The sequence below is a fragment of the Hyperoodon ampullatus genome (assembly GCF_949752795.1).
Source record: "Hyperoodon ampullatus genome assembly, chromosome: 3".
Taxonomy (NCBI): Eukaryota; Metazoa; Chordata; class Mammalia; order Artiodactyla; family Ziphiidae; genus Hyperoodon; species Hyperoodon ampullatus.
The window spans coordinates 166,431,664-166,454,742 of NC_136916.1; the positions used below are offsets into that span (position 1 = coordinate 166,431,664).

At 47.9% G+C, this 23,079-nt stretch overlaps 1 protein-coding gene across 2 annotated transcripts in view; it reads left to right on the forward strand.

The window, feature by feature from the left end:
- Window positions 1–23,079, forward strand: part of TDP1 (tyrosyl-DNA phosphodiesterase 1) — a gene marked incomplete at its 5' end in the record, with an annotated part of 71,712 nt that overhangs the window by 42,947 nt on the left and 5,686 nt on the right. The window contains 2 exons of one of the 2 annotated variants that reach the window (XM_079700226.1): window positions 10,862–10,964; window positions 21,600–21,708. In XM_079700226.1, the coding sequence (XP_079556352.1) occupies window positions 10,862–10,964; window positions 21,600–21,708 (212 nt within the window). The remainder of the gene's footprint in view (window positions 1–10,861; window positions 10,965–21,599; window positions 21,709–23,079) is intronic. The other variant, XM_079700227.1, reaches the window with a different exon arrangement.

The following is a 23,079-nucleotide window of genomic DNA, read 5'->3' on the forward strand; positions in this document are numbered from 1 at the left end:
CAGAAGAATCCAGAGGAACAGGCTGATGAGAGCAGGGCGGGAGGAAGCTGGAAGAATTGGGTTACCTGCAAGGTTGTGAACGGAACTCTCTGGGAAAGTTACAGATGCAGGCGAAGCTCGTGGAGCTGGTCGCTCACCCCAAGGAGGCTGCCCCTTGTCCTGTCTCGGAAGGTTTTTGTGGAAACCACTTGTTGGCTCTGTGGCATCAGTACTTGGTGCTATTGGCTGTGAGCTTCCCAGAGGCTGCCCCACTGTGGGACCCAGGGAGGCAAAGGTGGGGGACTTGAGCAACGTCACAGACTTGGTTTGGGGGCTCAGGGAGGGATCTTCTTCAGAAAGCCTTTCAGGGTCTCTAAGGGAGTCGACCAAATACTGGCTATTCATCAGACCTTTCTGTGCTACCTGGATTATAAACAGTCCACCGCTTGCAGCCACACCCTTGCTCTCCACAGCTCCTTCTGTTTTCTAAGCTGTTTCCCCACGTGGGAAACCAGGGGCTGAACTAGATCAGTGGTTTGGGGCCGTGGTCCCTGGAGCCCTAAGGGTCCTGGAAACCACTTTCAGAGCTCACTGTCCTGCTTTAAATGTTTCCTTTGAACAAAGGACTCTCCAGGCTTAAAAAAAAAAAAAAAAGTTAAAAATATATTACAGTAGATAGCCTCCCAGAGCCTATTCTAACAAAATTTCATGGATCTGTTCTAAGTATTAATACTTTCCAAATGTTTCCTTTGTGCCATGCTTTACAATTTCCTAAGCACTTTCACCTAGATTATTTTATTCATTCTCATTATACCCCAGTGAAGTGAACAGATGGTGTTAAACCCATATTATAGACAAAGAAATTGGTGCCCAAAGGATGTAACCCCAAGGTCACAGCTGACCAAAACCAAAACTCAAATCTTATGAACCTGTTGCTCTTTTCAAGTTCTTGTTTTGCCTTTCCACTATAGGAGATGGACCAAAATAATGAAACGTTTCAGTAGAAAATGAAATAGCAATCCGTTTGGGGTTATCACATTGGTTACTATTAAATATACACTGAGATTGTTTGATATGGTGTTCTAAATACCAGTTTTGACCCGAAATTTGAAAAGCAACTTTTGATCCCGCTTGACAGGGTTTTTTGTCATTTTGGATTCTGGATGCTGACGTGATGGCTTTTTAAGCCCGTGTGATTCAATTTGTGGGATCGAAGAGAGATGGATTCTTTTACAGACTAAGTTGACCGCTAGGCTGGACTGTGCCGTGGACTGAAAGCTAGGCTTCCAGATCCAGATTCAGAAGGGGGTCGTAACATGCCTGTGACTGAGAAACAAAGTGAGTTTGCAAGTGGATTTCTCAGTCTGTTTGGTGATCTGTCAGAATCGTAACTTGCAAAAGCCTACACCCACGTATCTTATCTCTTCTAGACTCTGCTCTTGCTTATCTTTGGAAAAACATGGGTCATAATCATTTTCGTTTTTCTTTTTCTGCTGGCATTTCTTTGTTGATACATTGTATCTATAAATCAGATACCAGCCCCCAAAACACAGCTGATGTGATGTGTCCTTTTTGGTGCTTAATCTGACAAGATTGTTGGACATCTGCAGGATTGGTTTAATTTTAACCATGCTTTTAAGTTCCTGGCACTTTATCACTCATATCTGTATTGAAAATTGGGGGACATATATCTGTATCAAGGAGACCAAAATCCTTTGACATCCTTTACAAAATAAAATAGAAGCTCACTGTATCTCTGCCTTGGGGACTTGTGATAGGATTTTTTTTTTTTTTTTTTTCAGTACGTGGACCTCTCACTGCTGTGGCCTCTCCCATTGTGGAGCACAGACTCCGGACGCACAGGCTCAGCGGCCATGGCTCACAGGCCCAGCGGCTCCGCGGAATGTGGGATCCTCCCAGACCAGGGCACGAACCCATGTCCCCTACATCGGCAGGTGGACTCTCAACCACGGCGCCACCAGGGAAGCCCTGTGATAGGGTTATTGAATCAGTGAAGCAATCTGATGAATGATATTTGGACCCATCTACCACTATAACCTAGGATTAGGAGGCCCAAATGGACCTGCCTTCGGGAGGATTCCATTCCTTGGTGAGTCACACCAGAGAGAAGGACCAGAGTCAGCCTCCCATAAATTTAGCCAAGTATTCAATTATGGTAATAGGTAGTATCTATTAAGCATCATGTATGTGCCTGGGACTTTGCACACCTTATCTGATATAATCTGCACATCACTTTTATGAGGCAGCTGCATTACCAGACCTTACAGGTACAGAACTTGAAGGTGAGCAGTGTTGGCTCTAATTGTGATTGAAAGGTATGTGAGCTCAGATTCTGCTCTCACCCACTGGCCTACTGTGCCTCTCCTGCTTACTTGTCAACAATTAGACTTTTTCCCTAGATTTTGTGGTTTAAAAGTTTTTAATTCTCTAACCACAATGAACAAAATAGTCTTGATAAATTGTATCTTCTAAGCCTTTGTGTATTAGTCTCTTTTCTCAAATTAATTAGATATTTCCTGCCCACCTAACATCTGCAGGATTCAGTCCTGGGAGACATCTGTGGGCTGGAATACTCATCAACAGCTACTTGAAAGAGCTGGAGGAGAAAGGGCTCAGTTATCCACAGGAGTGGGTAGGGTGGAAGGCATCGTGGACAAGGAAATGGTGTTTGCGAAGATGTGGAGGCAGTCGGTAAATCAATTTAGTTAAGGGTAGGGGAGTCATGAAAAGATATGCTGTGAAATAAGGTTGAAGGGGGGCTTCCCTGGAGGCGCAGTGGTTGAGAATCCGCCTGCCAGTGCAGGGGACATGGGTTCGAGCCCTAGTCTGGGAAGATCCCACATGCTGCGGAGCAACTGAGCCTGTGCACCACAACTACTGAGCCCACGCACCTAGAGCTGGTGCTCCACAACAAGAGAAGCCACCGCAATGAGAAGCCCACACACCGTGACGAAGAGTAGCCCCTGCTCGCCACAACTAGAGAAAGCCCGCACACAGCAATGAAGACCCAATGCAGCCAAAAATAAATAAATAAATTTATTTTTTAAAAAAGAAAGAAAGAAAGAAGATTGAAGGGCATAAACTTGGTCAGACTGTGGAGTTTCCTAAATGCCAGGCTATACATTTGCTTTATATGTGCTTCAGGAGAAAGGATGCATTGATACTTGGAGAGCCACTGGAGGAAGACACAGAATGAGAAACCAGAGACAGGGCAATCTGTTTGGATCTAAAATCTGGGGTGGGAAGGACTGAACTAGGGAGATCTTCTTGGAAAGACAAAGAGATTGTTACAAGGGGTTAAAAAAGCTTGATATCTGACTGTACATAGCTGCCAGTGGAGCCGACAAGACCAAAGTCCCTGAGATTTCTGAGCCTGACTGAGATTGTGGACAGAATCGAATTCAAAAGAAAGCTGGTTTTCAGAGGGGAAGGCATGCTGATAGTTTTCGGGTTTTGGAGTGTTGGATTTGGGGTAACCATGTGATATCCCAGTGGAGAAATCCAGCTTGTGGTTGCAGATGCCCATTTGGAAATTTGATGATCAAAGTTGGACAAGTCCGAGCGTCATCTTGTTAAAGTAACGGTTGCAGTTGGTGAGTGGGAAAGTCCCTGTGGAAGGGAAGAGAAAGGAACCAAGGGCAGAGCAGAAATTTAGAGGGTACAGTTCGGGGTGGAAAAAGCAGCAAATCTGAGAGAAGCTGAGTCAGAGAGCTGGGAGAGAACCAGAATAGTCAAGTGGAGAGAAAGCCAAGGAAACCAGAGGCAGGAGGAGAAAACCACATCAGCACAGCAGAGAGGTCTACAGGGGTAGCTCAGCCGCGGCACTCCTGAGCATCTGGGGCCAGGTCGTTCTTTGTTACGGGGCCGTCCTGTGTATTGTTGGGTATCGCGCAGCGTCCCTGGCCTCTAGAAAATGTCCCCAGACATTATTTACCCTCTAAATGTCCCCTAGGGACAAAATCACCCCCAGTTGAGAACCACTGGTCTAGAAGCCCACGGGGTTTGGCAGTTAAGAATATTATTTGAGTGGAAGGCAGACAGCAGGTTTGGAGGGGAAGAAAGGGAAGCTGCCAGCACCTTGTTTTAGCCCAGCAAGACCCATTCCAGACTCTGACCTCCAGAAGTGTAAGACCAAAGATCTGTGTTGTTCCAAGCCACTAAATTTGTGGCAATTTGTAAGAGCAGCAGCGGGAAACTAATGCACACTGTATATCAATAAAAAAGACAAGTGACAATTTAAAAGTGGATAATTGGCAGAATTAAGAAATAGTTTTAGAAAGAAATTTGACAGAATCCATCAAAATTAAAGATTCTTTCCTTGCATGTACCTAGATACAACTCACATCCTTAGCAGTGAGAATATCTTTTTGTATTCCTCAAAAATATTTTTTCATGGCCGTCCCTGGTGGCGCAGTGGTTGAGAGTCCGCCTGCCGTTGCAGGGGACACGGGTTCGTGCCCCAGTCCGGGAAGATCCCACATGCCGCGGAGCAGCTGGGCCCGTGAGCCATGGCCGCTGAGCCTGCATGTCCGGAGCCTGTGCTCCGCAACGGGAGAGGCCACAACGGTGAGGGGCCCACGTACCGAAAAAAAAAAAATTTTAAGCACAATACGGGAAAACCTACAGCAAATGCAAAGGGGAAGGTGACTCACTCTGTGTGTGTGTGTGTGTGTATGAGAGAGAGAGAGAGAGAGAGAGACAGGCACGCAGCTGTGGGGTTTGAGGACAGGGTGACAGCAGCACGAGCTCGAGTTGATCGTTCTCCCTCCTCGTCACCCCCGCTGCTCCATCTCCATCCTCTCGCACGTCCACTGTCAACGTTCTGTTTATTGCATCTGTCTGTGGGAGCATCTGCTCCCCCACCCCCGTCCTCCGGGATGCGTGGCTAAAAGCTCGGTCTGTTAGGCATCTCTGCGCTCCGGGCAGCCACTGCCAGCATCAGGTACCAACCGTGAAAGAAGTGCTGTATCAAAGGACACATTTCCCAAAGCAGCAGTCATCCTCAGGGATTCAGACACCTTGCAAAGGAATCTTAGAAGTAAAGTCCGTCAGCCGCTCCGGTGCTCAGGCTGGGGTTGGAGGTAATGGCTCCTGCTGCTGCTGCTATGAGATGTTAGGCTTTCAGATGCCGTTGCAGGGTCAGCCCAGAGATCACCTTCCTTGCTCCCTTCTCCTTTCTTGCGTAGCTGTTTTCCCAACACGTTATCATGGATTTTATCTTCGCGGTTGGAGGGACTGAATTAGTTAGAGGCAAGTATGGACATCTCTAGTCATTGTAGACTGTTGTCTGGAAAGGGATTTTTGGCCTCATCGGCTGAAATCCCTCATTCTAGAGATGAGAAGCTAAGGCCCAGGAGGAAGAGGAGTGCCTTTGGGTGTCTTTGTGGGCGATACCCTCTTTCCTGACTTGGGGTCCAGGGAGCTGTTCTCAGCATTGGCCTTCCTTTCTTCACTGTGTCCCTTATGTGGCATTCCTGTGCTTTACTGAGCTTTCTTTCAGGAATTCTCTGTTATACATTATTAGTTTAAATCTACCCTTAAAGCTTTAAACTGTGGGACAAAATTCCCATAGTGTGGGCTGAAATCAGATCTCTAGTTACAGCCACACTCTGCAGGCCATGGCAGAGAACTGACCACAGCCAAGCTCCTGGTCATTAAGGGGCCCATAAACTGTCCAGTTGAATAACCGACCGTTGGTCAGCTTAGCAGGGGCTCAGGAAAAGAACATCCCACCCTGTGGAGGCTTTGTAATGTGTCAGTTTTACACATTTCGCAGAGTCCCTTTTCTGGGCTGGACCAGGGCTGAACCACATTTTGCAGAGTCCCTTTTCTTGTATGTTTCCGGTTAGTTCTCTTGTATGTTTCTGGTTAGGATGAGCCCCAAAGGAGATTCTTGTGGGGATTTAGAGGGCAGATGCCAAGTGCACTGTTGTGATAACCCACACATTGTCACCTTGGGCTGGCTCACCTTCTCGGCATGAGGTGGCAGCTGGCCCTGCATTGCTGCATTTTCTCCTGGTCCTACTGCAACTTCTCTAACCCTGGACCTCGCCAGGTATGTGCGTTTAGCTCTGGTGAGGGCCCGGCTTCTGCAGGACACCCCACCCTCAATGCCAGAGGCAGCACGAAAAGACATGGTTTGAGCCTGTATATGTGGCTTCAGCTCGTTGCTTGTGGTTCTGGCTTGTTCTCCTCTGCTGTGTGTTCATCCTCTGTGGCTTCTGTCCACCCTGCAGACCTCAAGCTGCGGCTCTAGGGCAAAGACAGCAACGTTACCCAGACTGCTTTACTGGCTCTCACAGCTACTTTCCTGATGTCAAATTCTTGTAAATTATATACATTGTATATTTCACACACACACACACACACACACACACACAAAGTGGTTCTGCTTCTCTGATTGAACCGTGACTAATACACACCTCCATCCCCCAGAAGCCACTGTTTTTTTGTTTTTTTTGTTTTTTGCGGTATGCGGGCCTCTCACTGTTGTGGCCTCTCCCATTGCGGAGCACAGGCTCTGGATGCGCAGGCTCAGCGGCCATGGCTCACGGGCCCAGCCGCTCCGCGACATGTGGGATCTTCCCGGACCGGGGCACGAACCCGTGTCCCCTGCATCGACAGGCGGACTCTCAACCACTGCGCCACCAGGGAAGCCCAGAAGCCACTGTTTTATTCACCATTACGTTCTTAATGGCTTGGGCAGAGTTTCTGATGGACAGTACAATGCAGGACCTCCAGAATCCTACCCTCCGAGGTTCTCCAACTTACAAATGTTCGATACCCCAGAGAATGCAAAGTCAGTTCAGACCCCAACGCTCTTAGGTGATGAAGCACATCCAGTACCCAGAATGAAAGCACAGCACTGGGGGGAGAAGCAGCTCAGGCCAGCAGGAGACAGAAGTCATGGAGAACTGAGCTTGAGGGGCGATAGTGGCCACAGCAAGAAGCCAGGGCAGGCAGTAGACGTGGGTCCTGAATGGAGAAGACGAGAAGCTGGAACTCCTTTGGCGTTTCAGGAGCAAACAAGCTTGTCATAAACAGCCCTGTGGTGCCACTGTGCCTCTGCCAGACACTGGCGGATGCCCATCTACACACACAGCAGGCGGGTCAGAGTCTGCAAATATATACCCCATGTGCTGGCCGCCCTGTGTACCAGTGATCCAAAGTGTATTCCGAGTGTAAAGAAGTACCAAAGATGCTATTTCAAGGAATAAAAATTTATCACCTAGACAGCCTACAAGAGACTTTTAGTCTCATTATTCAGGATAGAGTATCAGGTTCCAGATGCTTAGAATTCTATTAGGAAACCGTCTGAGGAGATGTTCTCATGATCTCCATTGATCTTTACCTTGGAATAAGCCCTCGGATCTTGGGATGTTGAGGAAAACGTGGCTAGTGAGGGAAGAGTGGGAATAAGCCTTCCGGAAAGTGCGTCTCGCCTATAATGTTCTGCCAACAAGTTGAGGGAGTTACCAGGAAGACGATAATCTAGAAAGCTGGAAAAATTATTCATAGGAAGACGGCTTCCACCTCACGCTCACTGATTGGTTTTGCCATTAAACCTGTGTCTCGGCCCAGGCAGTCACTTTATGTTACTAACAGGCAAGAGAAATAAAAGCAAGCTGTTTTTCTAGAGTCATCATATCACTTTATTGTCAACTTCCCACTTCCTCTGCATTTTATGTCTTTGTGACACATCACCGGTAGTGATGTTCATGATTGCGGCTCTTGGGCATCAAAGAAAGGTCCCCTGTCCTCAGTGTGGTCCATTTAAGAAGGTAGGGAGGTCTGTGAATACCCTTTTTTTTTTTTTGAAGTTATAGCTTAATTGCTTTAAGAGCTTCCTTAGCTCTGATTTCCATACTCCTCTTTGTCTGTTCCCATAGAATGCTGAACAGATCGTTCTTTTCACCTTATTGATGCCTGTTTCTCCTTGACTTCAATCCGCACAACAGCCGCAGCCCTTGGCTCAGGAGAGTGGTTGATGCCCCAGTGAATGAATCTTTAATGAATCTTTCTGTTATCCACAAAGCCAGGCTTTAAGGGTCTAAATAGCTGAGGTTTTACTCTCCATTCTAAAAATGAGATAGAATTTGGGTGAGCCTAATTGAAAAAAATGGTCCCAGTGGGTTTACACTGATTAATGGATGGGTGAGAGCTCTCGGCCTGATTTGCTGCAGCAGAGAGTTTCTAAAGATGCCTCGGAGCTGTTTCATCTCCGCTCCTGGGCATCCTGCTTGCATCTGGGTGCCTCCGGTCAGGTCCAAGCCTCTTCCTCCCGCTGTATCGTGTGATTTTCAGCCGTATCTACAACTCTTTCCACATAAAACATGATTCTAAAGGCACTATTTCTGGATACAAATACCAATCTAGTGCCCTTGGAGCTGTTTTCTTTTGATTGAAAGTAGAAATTAGCACTCCCTGGCCAAAACCAAAGGCAGAAAAGGGAATGTGAAGCTTAAGATACTACTCTGTAAGATTATATTGACATAGTTTTTTTTTAATTAAAGTATAGTTGATTTATAATATTAATTTCAGGTATACAATATAGTGATTCAGTATTTTTATAGATTATGCTCCATTTATAGTTTTTATAAAATATTGACTCTATTCCCTGTGTTATACAATATATCCTCGTGGCCTATGTATTTTATATACAATAGGTGGTACCTCTTAATCCCCCACTTCTGTCTTGCCCCCCCCTTCCCTCTCCGCACTGTAACCACTAGTTTGTTCTCTGTATCTGTGAGTCTCTTTCTGTTTTGTTATATTTATAGTTGTTTGTTTTGTCTTTTAGATTCCATGTATAAGTGGTAACATACAATATTTTTCTGTCTGACTTCATAAGCATAATACCCTCCATGTCCATCCATGTTGTTACAGATGGCAACTTTTCGACTGAGTAATGTGTGTGTGTGTGTGTGTGTGTGTGTGTGTGTGTGTGTGTGTGTGTGTGTGTGTGTGTGTGTGTGTGTGTGTGTGTGTTATATACGAGGGGTCCCCAACCGCCAGGCCATGGACTGATACCAGTCTGTGGCCTGTTAGGAACCCGGCCGCACAGCAGGAGGTGAATTGCGGGCAAGTGTGCAGAGCTTCATCTATATTTACAGTTGCCTCTCAGCACTGCTCGCGTTACCGCCTGAGCGCTGCCTCCTGTCAGCATTATAGTGAGTTGTATAATTATTGCATTATATATTACAATGTAATAATAATAGAAATAAAGCGTGCAATAAATGTAACGAGCTTGAATCATCCTGAAACCAACCCCCCCACCCCACCCCTGGTCCGTGGAAAAATTGTCTTCCACGAAACTGGTCCCTGTGCCAAAAAGGTTGGGGACCGCTAATATATACCACATCTTCTTTATCCATTCATCTGTGATGGGCACTTAGGTTGCTTCCATACCTTGACTGTTGTAAATAATGCTACTATGAATGTGGGGGTGCATGTATCTTTTCAAATTAGTGTTTTTGTTTTCTTAGAATATATACCCCCGAGTGGGATTGCTGGATCATATGGTAGTTCTATTTCTAGTTATGTGAGGAACCTCCATATTGTTTCCATAGTGGCTGCATCAGTTTACATTCCCACTAACTCTGCACCAGGGTTCCCTTTTCTCCACATCCTCACCAACATTTGTTGTTTGTGGTCTTTTTAATGATAGCCATTAACAGGTTTGAGGTGATAGCTCATTGTGGTTTTGATTTGCATTTCCTTGACATGGTTTTTTTCTTAAGTGCTACCTTTATATACAACAAAATGAGATCTCCTGTCTAGGGCTACAGCAGGGTCATGAAAAGGAAAGGGGTTTTGGGGTGGGGGTCTTTCTAAGGAAGGATAATTATTTTAATAGCTGCCCTCAGGGGAAAATGCAGGTGAGGGTGAAGCTAACTCTAATAAGCAGTTGGATAAATCTTTTTTTTTTTAACATCTTTATGGGAGTATAATTGCTTTACATTGTTGTGTTAGTTGCTGAATCAGCTATACGGATACATATATCCCCATATCCCCTCCCTCTTGTGTCTCCGTCCCACCCTCCCTATCCTACCCCTCTAGGTGGTCACAAAGTACCAAGCTGATCTCCCTGTGCTATACAGCTGCTTCCCACTAGCTATCTGTTTTACATTTGGTAGTGTATATATGTCCATGCCACTATCTCACTTCATCTCAGCTTTCCCTTCCCCCTCCCCGTGTCCTCAAGTCCATTCTCTATGTCTGCATCTTTATTCCTGTCCTGCCCCTAAGTTCTTCAGAACCATATATTTTTTTTTACGTTCCATATATATGTGTTAGCATACGGTATTTGTTTTTCTCTTTCTGACTGACTTCACTCTGTATGACAGACTCTAGGTCCATCCACCTCACTACAAATAACTCAATTTCGTTTCTTTTTATGGCTGAGTAATATTCCATTGTATATATTTGCCACATCTTCTTTATCCATTCATCTGTCGATGGACACTTAGGTCGCTTCCATGTCCTGGCTATTGTAAATAGAGCTGCAGTGAACATTGTGGTACATGACTCTTTTTGAATTATGGCTTTCTCAGGGTGTATGCCCAGTAGTGGGATTGCTGGGTCGTATGGTAGTTCTATTTTTAGTTTTTTAAGGAACCTACATACTGTTATCCATAGTGGCTGTATCAATTTACATTCTCACCAAGCAGTTGGATAAACCTTGAGAGTTATAGCACAGCAGGATTTACATTCCATTTCCCAGAATGCAGGGCTCTGCCAGAAGCTGAACGGACATGATTGCGGCGCTCGGGCGTTGACCGTCGCTCTCGCGGCTGTGGGAGTTTGACCCGCGCTGAAACGCCTCACTGAGTCAATCCTCTCCCTGTCCTTGTCCCCGCAGCGCCAATCTGTCCAAGGCCGCCTGGGGAGCGTTAGAGAAGAACGGCGCCCAGCTGATGATCCGCTCCTATGAGCTCGGCGTCCTTTTCCTCCCATCAGCATTTGTAAGTGCACACTTGAGGGATGATTGGTCATGAGTGAAGCGAATGGGGGTCTGTGTTCTCTTTTTTTTTTTTTTTGCAGTACACAGGCCTCTCACTGTTGTGGCCTCTCCCGTTGCGGAGCACAGGCTCCGGACGCGCAGGCTCAGCGGCCATGGCTCACGGGCCCAGCCGCTCCGCGGCATGTGGGATCTTCCCGGACCGGGGCACGAACCCACATCCCCTGCATCGGCAGGCGGACTCTCAAGCACTGCGCCACCAGGGAAGCCCCTATGTTCTCTTCTTGAGTCCCGATGACCTGCCCGAGTTCGGGAGGTCGCAAGCTTGTGCACTGACCCGGAGCCTGTGCTCCCAGCCGCAGGCTCGAGCCGATGAATTTATTCACCGATCACTGTTCTGGGTGTGAGGGGATCGCTGCTCTCAGGAGTGTTCCAGATTAGTGATCAAAGGCATTGCTTTGGGTAAAGTTAATAACAACCTTTAAATGAAGATTGTGAACCAGCGTGTGAAAATTTACTATAAGGTAGTAAGTGACAAGTCACCAAAGGGATGAGTCAGCCAAGGGCGAGGCTTGTTCTAGGTGACTGGAGACCGCCTTCAGAAGCTGGTCGGCTTGGGGGCATCGAAGGATGCTGAGGATTCTCGGTCGGTGGAGAGGAGCGGGAAGGGCACCCTCGTGGGAGGAATGGCGTGAGCACAAGCCGGGAGGGAGGCAGGGAAGCTCACAGCATCTGCTAGAGGCAGAGTCCCGGGGGTCGCAGAGGACGTGTGTTACCAGGCTCACGGGGAAGCCCCCCAGAAGGGCACCAGAACAGCCAGCTTGCATCCTGGCTTTGGAACAGCGCTCAGTTTCTGCAGCTGAACACCCAACAGAGTAGCTAGTTTTTGTGTAGGGACTGGGTTTTACAAGCCGTATGTTTCTCTCAACACTAGAATTCCCCTTGGCCCAGAGAGCTGTTCCCTCTTTAAGAGGCACACAGGGTCCCCAGTACCCACTCTCACCCCCAACCCCACTCTGGGCACACACTCATTGGTGGATGCAGTTGGAACTGCCCACACCATGTGACGCCTAATGCTTTTTTTTTTTTTCTTGTTTTTGCCACTTGCTCTAGTTGAGCTAAACATACACGTGATGCAGCCCCATGGCAAACCACTTGGACTGGACCAGAAGGCTTAGCCAGGGGAGTGCTGTGTGCTTGTCCCGAGACTTAGATCCAGGCCCTGTGATGTGTGGGTATCGTCTCAAGGCGAGCTGAGATTGCCCTCCCGCCCAGCCTGACGGGCCTCCCCACTGTTCCTTTCCTCACGCGTGCTCTGGGGAAGAGCTTCCCTCTCCCTTTCTCCTGCCCTCACCACTCTTTATCCATCCTTTTCTCTGTCTCAGAGGGTTGCACTACTGAAATGTCCCACAGGCCTCTCCTGAGGGCAGATTCTAGCACTTTTTGTTTCTTTCCCATAGAGTCAAACAGCAGATCCTGATGCTGCTTTCAGCTAAAGATCACCACCTCCGCAGCCCCGTCGGTAGATGGTTTCCGTAGACAAGGAGGTGACTTCCCTAAGGTTCCACCGCTGAGTGGATCTAGCTCAAGCCTCCGTCTCTAACTGATCCTCCTGTGATCTCTCAGCTGTATCACAGGGAGGTAGGAGATTCTCAGCACCAGGGTAATAACACACAGCCATGTGGTGTGATTATAGTGGCTGTAGCTTCGAACTCAGGCTAGAATTAGCTCCCAATAATCACCTAAGTAAAGGAATAAATTCCGCGTCACTCTTGTTTGGCTTTTCATGTCAGGATTTGCAAAATTCTAGTCATTTCTAACTGTTCTGACCTTATCCTTCATCATAAAAATGATGCTAGGAAAGAAGTATACTGCACTTCCAGGACCACTCAACCCTTCTAAGCTACTAATTTTTACCTCTAATATTGTTTCTGTCTGTACATTAGAGAAAGAATGGGCATAATCATTTAGAATCCCCAAATTGACTCTAGACTAGACTATTATTTCTATACTTTTGGAATAAGAGCGAGTCCCACTAGAGCACATTCTAGGTAAAGTAGAGATTTAGTTATTTATAAAGACCATAAGGCAAGAATATTAAAACATGGACTCGCCGCCCCCCCACCCCATCCTGTGCCAGCAGATTCAAGAGCGAGGCCCCCAGCAGGGGGACCCGTGTAGTTGACACACTGAGACAGTGGCTTCTCCAGCAGGCAGTTCCATGGCGTCTCAACATGCAGATCCCATGGGGAGCAGTGCTTTACAGCAGGCTTGCTCCACAGCATTAACAAGGACCCACACACTGCCGCTGTCTTGCTATCAGACTTTTTCCCATCTGGGCGGATCGTCGTGTCCTTTAGCAAATCATAAATGACTTGAGCAAAGTGCTGAGATGAGACCTGTGGACAGTACACAAGCATTTGACCTAGCCTCCTAAGAAGCTAAGGGTCGAGTTGAGCAAGAAGGTCATAGAAGTGAAGCAGACGCCTTGTTTGAGAGACGTCCCAGGTGCGAGCTTGGGTGCTCAGACATGTGAGGAGGGCACCTGGCCTGAGCGTGCAGAACCCAGAGGGCTCAAAGTGGGTGTCCGAGTTCTTTTAGGTGCATTTTATAGATGCGAAGTTGAGCTGACATAGGCCCATAGAAGGGGGAGTGTCATGGAATCAAAGGAAGGGAGGAACAGCCGAGACGTGAGAGGGATGGGCCGGCCAGCTCTGGGGCCCGGGCAGCAGGCGGGCTCTCTGGGCTGCCGCCCCTGCTGTGACTCCACCACATGGCTTCTCCGCCCTGTGACCAGGGGTTCTGCATTTACAGTCACTGTGCAAGCTTGGGTCTGCCCTGCACGCCTCTCTCCTTCCCAACCCTGTCCCCCAGTAGGGGCCTGTTTCCAGAAAAGGGGGTTTGTTGTGAGCTGGGAAGCCACTCAAGAGGTAGGAACTTACTGCCAGAGGGTTTCACCTGTAAGTGGGTTGATGTGTGTTTTATCTGCAGAAAGCAGTTCAAGGGGATCCTGCAACATAGGAGACGTTGTCCTTAAGCTCCTATAACTCACCTGCTTCATTTACTGTTACGTGGAGCTTCTGGGAAAGTCGTAGACCCTTGTTTGCCCTCACAGAATTAACATTTATGGTTTTGACTTTGAGGGCAACCCAAAGATCTATGACAGGAGGTCATTAGTCATCTTGCTGAGGCTCTAGGAGCACAGAAGGAGACTTAGCTTGTGAAGGAGCGGCTGTCCGTCCTCAGCGTGCACACCCGGCTCGTCATTGGACATCTGGCCGCCTGAGGTGATCTCTTGTACAGTCAGCTCCGTAAGCACCTCCTGTGTGCTCTTTGGTTCCTCCTGGGAACACAGGGAGGAAGAGATGGAGTCTTTGTTCTCAGGAAGCTCGTGGTTAAGTTAAGGAAGCAGACACAAGTTATCACGGTAGGTCCAGAATATAAGGACTGAGAAGAGGGAGTGAGCAGTCTGCCTGGGGGGCTTGGGGAAGGCTTCATTTAGATGACATTTGACCTGGGTCTTGAAAAATGAATGGGGGTTCAACCCACCATCAGGGGAGATGAGGCTCCCGGCCAGAGGGAACAGTGCACGTTATATTTGAGAAATGGCAACCAGCTCCACGTGCCTGGAAGGGGCCGGGGGGTGGCCTGGGCTACGCGGCTGGAGCCCTGTTCTGAAGGAAGGTGGCAAGCAGGACGTGCTGGAGTGGACTTTGTCCCACGCGAATAGTGGAAAGCCATCAGGTTTTGGGGGTTTTTTTATGTTGGGGGTAGGAGTTTAGTAATTTATTTATTTATTTTTGCTGTGTTGTGTCTTCGTTTCTGTGCGAGGGCTTTCTCTAGTTGCGGCGAGCGGGGGCCACTCTTCATCACGATGCGCGGGCCTCTCACTGTCGCGGCCTCTCCCGTTGCAGAGTACAGGCTCCAGACGCGCAGGCTCAGTAGTTGTGGCTCACGAGCCCAGTTGTTCCGCGGCATGTGGGATCCTCCCAGACCAGGGCTCGAACCCGGCAGGCGGACTCTCAACCACTGCGCCACCAGGGAAGCCCAAGCCATCCGTTTTTTAAGCAGGGTTAGTGGTCTCATCAGGCCAATTTTCAGAGAATTTGAATCTATACAACTTATCTCCCCTTAGGATTATAGTGTAATTTATATTATGTGAGGGTACTTGAGGGGAAGGGCCTTACAGATACCGTCAAAATCATCATCTTAATCACCTACACCACACTTATAAAATTCTGATTCTGAATGAATCGCTCTTTGCCTTCACCCACTGTCCCAGCTCAGGGTGTAGGAAGTCATCCCCGACTCCTCGTTCTCCCCCCACATGTCTAATCACCCAGGCTTGTCGTCCCCAACTCCTAATGCACCCTGTAAATCTGTCACTTCTGGCCATCCCTGCTGCCACCAGACCTGCCTCCCGGCCCACTTCCTAGGCCACTTCCAAGCTGCTCAGCCCACTGCTGCCAGAACGTCTACAGACCATGAATCTGGTCGTGTCTCCCACCTGCTTCAAATCCTATGACTCCTTAGCCCGGCCTGCTTTTCCCTTTGCGGCCTGACTCCTGACTACTCGGGTCTGACCTCTTCCCTCTCGATCCTGGCCTGTCGTGTTCCAGCCACACAGAGCGACTGCCTCTCATTCTGGACCAGGCCCCTTAGCCTTCTCTGGAGAAACAGAACCAATAGGATATATAGATCCACATAGAAAGAGACTTACTGTGAGGAATTGGCCCACACGATTTTGGAGCACAAGGCGTCCCAAGCTCTGACATCTGTGAGCTGGAGACCAGGAGGGCTGGTGGTGTGGGCCAGCCCGAGTCTGAAGGCCTGAGGACCAGGACCCCATGCTTTCCGTCCCAGTCTGAGTTGAGGAGAAGACAGACATCCCAGCCAAGCAGCCCTTCCTCGGCCTTTTTGTTCCACTCAGTCCCCCTACTGGCTGGATGGTGCATCCTTGGCGGGGATCATCTTTACTCAGTCCAGTGATTCAAATATTAACCCTGTGCAGAAACACCCTCAGAGATGCCCAGAGTGATGTTTACCAGTTACCTGGGTATCCCATGGCCCAGTCACGTTGACATGTAGAGTGAGCCACCATACCACCCTTCTCAGCAGCCTTAATCTGTAGCAGGAACGACCCCCTGAGGCCCCTAACCCCACCTGCCTCTCACATCTCTGCTCCAGGTGTCCCTCCTCTGTGCCCCACAGCCTTCAAGAACCGGAGCTTTTCCTGTGTCCCCTGTGTTGTCATCGATGACTCGTGTGTTTCCTTGACTGGGCTGGGAGCTGCCCTCACGGAGGGCGGCACAGGGGAGGCTGTTAGTGAAGTCTGTCGGTGTCGCTCCCTTGAGGTTCCCGCAGTACCCTCTCCCCTTTCTGTGAGGAGAACACGTGTGCAAAACAGTGGCTGCAGAGGCGACGTGGATTGAGTCCGAGGGGCGTTGGGTGCAGTAGGCGCTTAAGTGTGCCCACGAATCTCGTCGTGAGCAGCTTGCAGTGTGCAATAGCTCACCCGTAGCTGTTCTGTGCAAACTAAAACGTACACACAGGCTCACGCTACCTCTCACTCACCCATGGAAGTCTATTGCCTTGACTACAAATGCCAATCCCTATATATTCATTTAATGTCTTAAAAATTTTGGTATTGGCCATGATCTTAAAAGAGTTACTGACAGTAAGGCAGTTTGTTGTGAAATGAAGCCCAGTGTGATTCCTTTCTTTGGGTTTCTTCCTTCAGTACTATCAAGATAACGTCTTTTTATACCTTTAGTTACACATTTGCCAAAGAGTTACTTAGCACCCAGTTTTGTAGTCGTTCTTCTGACTGGACAGCATCCAAAATCCAGCTTCTTGAGATCAGCCCACGTTTGTGGCCCTTAGGCAGAATTCCATGTCCCAAACGCCCACGTTTCTGAGTTAGCAGCAGCCAGAATTGCCACTTCTGTCCTTCACCAGTGGGCCATCCTGATCTCTGTGCTCCTGAACGCTGACTTGAGGCCAGCATTGCAAGCGGTCAGGTTTTGTGCCCAGAACGGCACAGTCTTAGACGCTGCAGAGGTGGTCGGCCGGAAGAAACCCAGCAGCTCTCCTTTCCCGCATCGGTCATACAGGCCTGTCACTCAGGAACCAATGGCCGTGTGAAGGGACACGCCGTGTGGCCTACAAACTGCAGTGGATGGAGAGCCAGCACTTCCCATTCATAATTATGATGCCATTTGAAACTTCTGGGATTGATCTGGAAGCTGATAAGTCCCTGGTAACCGAATATTGATTTTTTTCCCATTTTTTTCCTGCTGCTTTTAAATGAATGAATCAATAAACACATCATTTCGAAATTAACCTAACTTGCCATAGAGCATGGAGTCAGTAGCTTTCCCTTTGATTAGGAACACTTGCAAGGGCTTTGGGGTTAATGTCAAGGTACATTTGACTGTGTACCCAGCACTTGGCTGTTGTTGCTACATAGTAGGTGCTTAATAAATGTTTAATTGAAGACTTTATTCTTTTAATGTCTTAACATCAATTTATCAGTTTTATTATGTTTTTTGAGTTGTCCCTTTAATTTAGGTGTATTTAACTTTTAGATTAGACTAATGCATTTAGGTTCAGAAAAATCTCAATATAGGAAAGATCATCTAATGATTTCAAAGACCAGCAGCTGTATTCCAAACCCTCAGGCATCTGTATTTCAGGGAGATAGAAATTTTCTCTCTTTGAACTCAGTGCATTTTGGTGTTTACTGAGTACGTACTTTGTCAGGCGCCAACTAGGCTGCCCAGCACTTTGTATCTAGAACACCTCCTACCTTTGGGAATAATGCACAGACCATCTCAGAATCATGGATCGATGTCCTGAACTCCTTCCTCCAGAGGAAGGTACCCTGAGCATCCCTGCCCTTGTCCCAGGGCTGAGAGCCAGCTCAGGCCCTGCTCAACCCCAGGTTCACTTGCTCCCCAGATGGCGGGCTCTCTTTCCTACAATCGGAGTCAAAAATGCTGCCACTAAATCCCCAAGAACTTTCAGTCTTCAAGTCTTTACTTTCTCTTTTCTCCATTCTGGTTAAACTATTTCATTGTCCCTCTGTTGCCAAAGATGGCTCTGGCTGGAAGAACTAATACAATTGACAAGAGCTGCCACATTAACCCCCCTTCCTGCTCCCCGCACCACCTCTGACAGCCTGCCTTGGGCCCAGCGCATGGGTTCAGGGCTCTCAGCATTTCCCAGGAGGCCACAGCTGGGCAACACTGTTTCAGGTGGTGTTTCTTTGTAACCTCTCATGTTCTCTGACTCACCGAATAGAGCCACGTCCTGGCATTCCACTGCTGCCACTCACCCATCCACATCCAGTCATCCCAGCGGATCCCATCTGCCCAGGCACGAGTTCTTTTTTTTTTTTTTTTTTTTTTTTTTGGGCCACTCCATGCAGCATACAAGATCTTAGTTCCCCGAGCAGAGATCGAACTCATGTCCCCTGCATTGGAAGCGTGGAATCTTAACCACTGGACCACCAGGGACGTCCCCCATTTCCTTTTTTTTTTTGGCTCTGATTTTTACTATCTTTTCCCTCAGTCTCTTTCAGATCCATTTCTGTCTTTCCGTTTCTCATCCAAATTCACCTCACTTTTATCTCATCTTTTGTTGTGATGATACTTGGATCCCCGTTACCATCTCTAATCCATCTCGCATTCCTGTTGTAATAGCTCTCGGTCTTTAGCAACTCCCAGTCCGATCCATTCTCCTGTCTGTGCCATTCCACCTTTACACTGGAACTTCTCTGTTCAAAACCCTGCACCTCGGGACTTCCCTGGTGACACAGTGGTTAAGAACCCGCCTACCAGTGTAGGGGACACGGGTTCGAGCCCTGGTCCGGGAAGATCCCACATGCCGCCGAGCGACTAGGCCCATGTGCCACAACTACTGAGCCCGCACGCCTAGAGCCCGTGCTCCACAACAGGAGAGGCCACCGCAGTGAGAAGCCTGCGCACCGCAACCAAGAGCAGCCCCCGCTCGCCACAACTAGAGAAAGCCCGCACGCAGCAACGAAGACCCAACACGGCCAAAAATAAATAAATAAAAAATTTTAAAAAAAACCAAAAACCCTGCAACTCCTCACCATATATCACAGTAAAGGCCACACTCTAAATGGGTTCCTGTGCCACCCTGGGTTGTAAGTGAAGGATAACCAGCTCAAACTTGCTTCGGGCAGGGCTAAATCCAGGGGCGTGGGCCATGTCATCAGTGTTCAGTTCTTCTAACACCCAGTTCCGTTTGAAGGACATGAGACGCCCCCTGGCAGCTTAGGGCTCACACCTTGCCAGGTGAGCTCCCCAGAGAAAGGTGGTCTCTTCCGCAGCACCTCTGACTCAGGCCACTTGCCCATCCGGAGTCACTATGGCCAGAAGTTGGGCCCAGATAAACAGGCAGAAGCCTCAGATGTCCAAAGCCGCTTCCTTCAAAACCCTCTGCAGCCTGTCTCTGCATTTCTTCTCCGGTGTCCCAGGTTCTCCTCCTGGGCATTGCTTCACTCGCTGTCCCCCTGAGATGCCAGCTCTGCTTTTCCAGCTCCGCCTTTGGTCATGCTGGTCTCCCTCTGATGCTCTTCCCTGCCAGCTCTCTATCAAAATTACATCAATCTTTCAAGGCCCAGCAAAAATATTTTCTACAGACCCTTTTCTCAACCTGCCACTGGCAAGAGGTCATTTCTTCCCTTTCTGCCTAGAGTTTGTGCCTGGCGTCTGTCACGTGTTGCCTTTCACAGCGTTACTAACCACCATCTTGGTTGGTGCTGTCACCCCTACCTTCCTGTAGGTCTTCACTGGCACAAAGCACTTTTGTGCATCTTGTTGCATTTGCTTCTATGCAGACGCCTATAAAGTAAGCAGGGAAGGTGCTTTAATCCCATTTTTGCAGCTCAACATTGCTTGACCAGCTATGCACCAAGACTTGTGCTAGGTGTTGAAGTAAGAAACGTTAACATGGTAACATCCAGAAAGTTATTATTCCAATTTTACAAATGAGGAAACTGAGGCCTAGTGAACAAGTGGCCAAGTGTCCCACTGACCATCTTTTTTAGTTCCTAGCACACGCAAGCTCTTTGTCACCTCTGGGCCATTGCAGTTGCTGTTCCCTCCTCCTGGAACTTTTTTTTTTTTTTTTTAATTTGGCTGCACCAGGTCTTCATTGCGGCATGCGGGATCTTCGTTGCAGCATGTGGACTTCTTAGTTGCGGCATGCAAACTCTTAGTTGCAGCATGCGGGATCTAGTTCCCAGACCAGGGATCAAACCCTGGCCCCCTGCATTGGGAGTGCGGAGTCTTACCCACTGGACCACCAGGGAAGTCCCTGGAACGTTATTATTTCCACTCTCAACTGACCAAACACTATTCACGTTTCAGAGTTTAATTAAAATGTCACTTTTTAAGGGAGGCTTCTGCTGAGCACCTCCTCACCCCCAAATCTAAAACAGGCCTACTATTCTCTCTTCTAGGACTCTGTTTTTCTCATAGCGCTTATCAAAAATTGTAGTTATTTATTTTACTTCTATAAATGCATTTGTTTAATGTCTCCCTACTAGACTGTACATACTACGAGAACAGGGACCATGATAATTGTTCTGACTCCTGTGCACTCAGTGCCCGGCACCCATGCCTGACACAAAAGAGGGACTCAAGAAATAATGTGTGGGATGAATGAATGCAAATGTGAGCCATTCACACAGCCCGTAAATACCAGCACAGAGACTCAACTCAGGTTGCCCAAAGCCCAGGTCCACACAGCCCTGACACTTACCTCATCTTCCGAAGAACTGTAGTTGTAGCTCTTTATGAGGGTTCATAGACGTTAGCGCTGTTTGATATGTGGGTATTTAGGATGAGAAGGGTGGATTTGTGCGTGGATGGGTGGCCAGAGGAATGAGGCAAAAACAGAATGCCAGGATCATCCGGGAAGGGGGCCAGGAGATGATGGATGCGTGGAGGCCTGGGGAGGGCAAAGCCGACGTAGTAGGCACCCCCACTACCGGGCAGGCCCTGTGTGAGGAGGCAGTGCAGTGTGTACATCGGCCTGGGTGTGGCACCTATAGTTGCACCCTGATTCAGATCCGGAGTTAATAGTAGCCTATTCTCGAGTTCTTGGGATAAACCTTCCATTTTGACGGGTCTTGAAGAGTTCTCACTTTTATATTCCTCTCCCATTGTATTGGACACTTTCACGATACATGAAAGCAACTTTCATTCTTCACCAGAGTGAGCAGCCCATGACTGTAGATAGCAATATCGAAAGTATTCAGAGGTATTTTTACACAGTGTCTTCTACACACTACCTGCTGCTGTACACAGAGGTTAGTAGAAATGGGCTGTAACATCCAAAATTGTTTTTCTCTTATGTGTTTATATCCTTTATTAGACTTTTGCAAACTTTGCTATAATTTATTTTCTGACCTTTGGACCTCTCTTATTTTTAAGAAAGAATATTTGGGGGAGTGTTGTAAATATATTTGACCCACTGAATATCAAAAATAGCACTGAAATAACAAAAATAGCTCTGAATTTTGTTGTGAGTATCATAAAAATATAATTGCTTCTTGCGATCTTTTTCCAGAAAATGAGATGCAATTATAGATTCTCTGTGTCTGCAGGGCCTGGACAGTTTCAGAGTGAAACAGAAATTCTTCTCAGGAAGCCAGGAGCCAGCAGCCTCCTTTCCCGTGCCGTATGACCTGCCTCCAGAACTGTATGGAAGTAAAGGTGAGACACCAGTGAAGGAAAACCTTGGGTGTGTGTACCAGAGCAGAAACAAACAGGGCTCAGGGAAAGCCATTGGGTTGGGCTCTCCCTGGGAGCCTGGCTCGTGGGTGGCCCTGGAAGCGCAGGTTTTTGCAGAGGCTCCTTTGCTGCCCTGTATGTGGCCACCGGAGCCGCAGTTCTCAAACTGGTTGGTCTCAGAACCCCTCTACATTTTATTACTGAGGACCACAAAGGGCTTTTGTTTACGTGGGCTTTATAGCTATTGATACGTATCATATCAGCAATTAAAACCAATAAATTTTTAAATATTTATTAACTTATTTAAAGATACTAATAATCCCATTTGTATATTTAAAAATATATAAAATGACTACTCCCAAAAACAAGTTAGTTTGGAAGATGGCATTGTTTACCTTTTTTGCAGACCCCTTTATTATCTGGGTTAACAGCCGGATTCTCACGGCTGCTCTGTTGTGTTATCACACAGGTCGTGTAGCGTCTGTACACTCATGTGAAAGTGACAAATAATGGCTTAGTGTTGACAGTAATTTTGACTTTACAGGTATTTCCCCCTCCCCAACCCCCTTAAAAAGTAGGTCCCCAGGCCACACACTCTGAGAACTGCTGCGCTAGGTGAGGACTTCAAGCGCAGTGACCAGGTATTTTTCACAAGAGAAAGCCAGTGGAGTATTGGTCCAGGTTCCCAGCGTTTTTGGGAGGAAGGCTGGCTGGGATGCGGGCACCACCTCATCCCAGCTCTGACCCAGCCCCACCGGCCGCAGGGCTGCTCTGCTCAGCCCCAGAAAATCTGTCTTTGGGGTGAGTTCACACTTCACCAAGCTCACCCCGGAGAAGATCCGTAATCGGGACAAGCTTATTAATTTAAAATGGAGGATTCTTATATCACTGTGGCTGGCGTATTTTCCCCTGGAGGGTAGAGGCCTACACAGGTAGCCAGATTGTAATCTATGGTTTTTGAGTGAAGGCTGAATGTGAACAGGGAAAATTTGGTTTTTGATTGGTAAGTTTTGATGATGCCACCCCATTAATATTCCAAACTCTCAGATTCCCTAATGGAGTCAGCCTTGCCCCAGTGGGTCCCTTCCTTCCCTGAGCGATGCTGGTTGGGTTCTAGCTACCTCCCCGCCCTCACTCGCCCTTTTGGCTTTCGTGGTGAACCAAACCTGCCCTTCTGATGGACCCATTTCTCAGATTGTATTGGCACATCTAACAGAGTTCATCCTGCCTCGCCCAGGTGACTTCATCTCTCTCTGATCAGTCGTGTGGATGCTGTTTCGGAAGGTATTCTTGTTCCCTTCCTTCCAAGCCGTGTGCATTTTTCTGAGTCCTCTAAATGTGTTGTAAATTCAC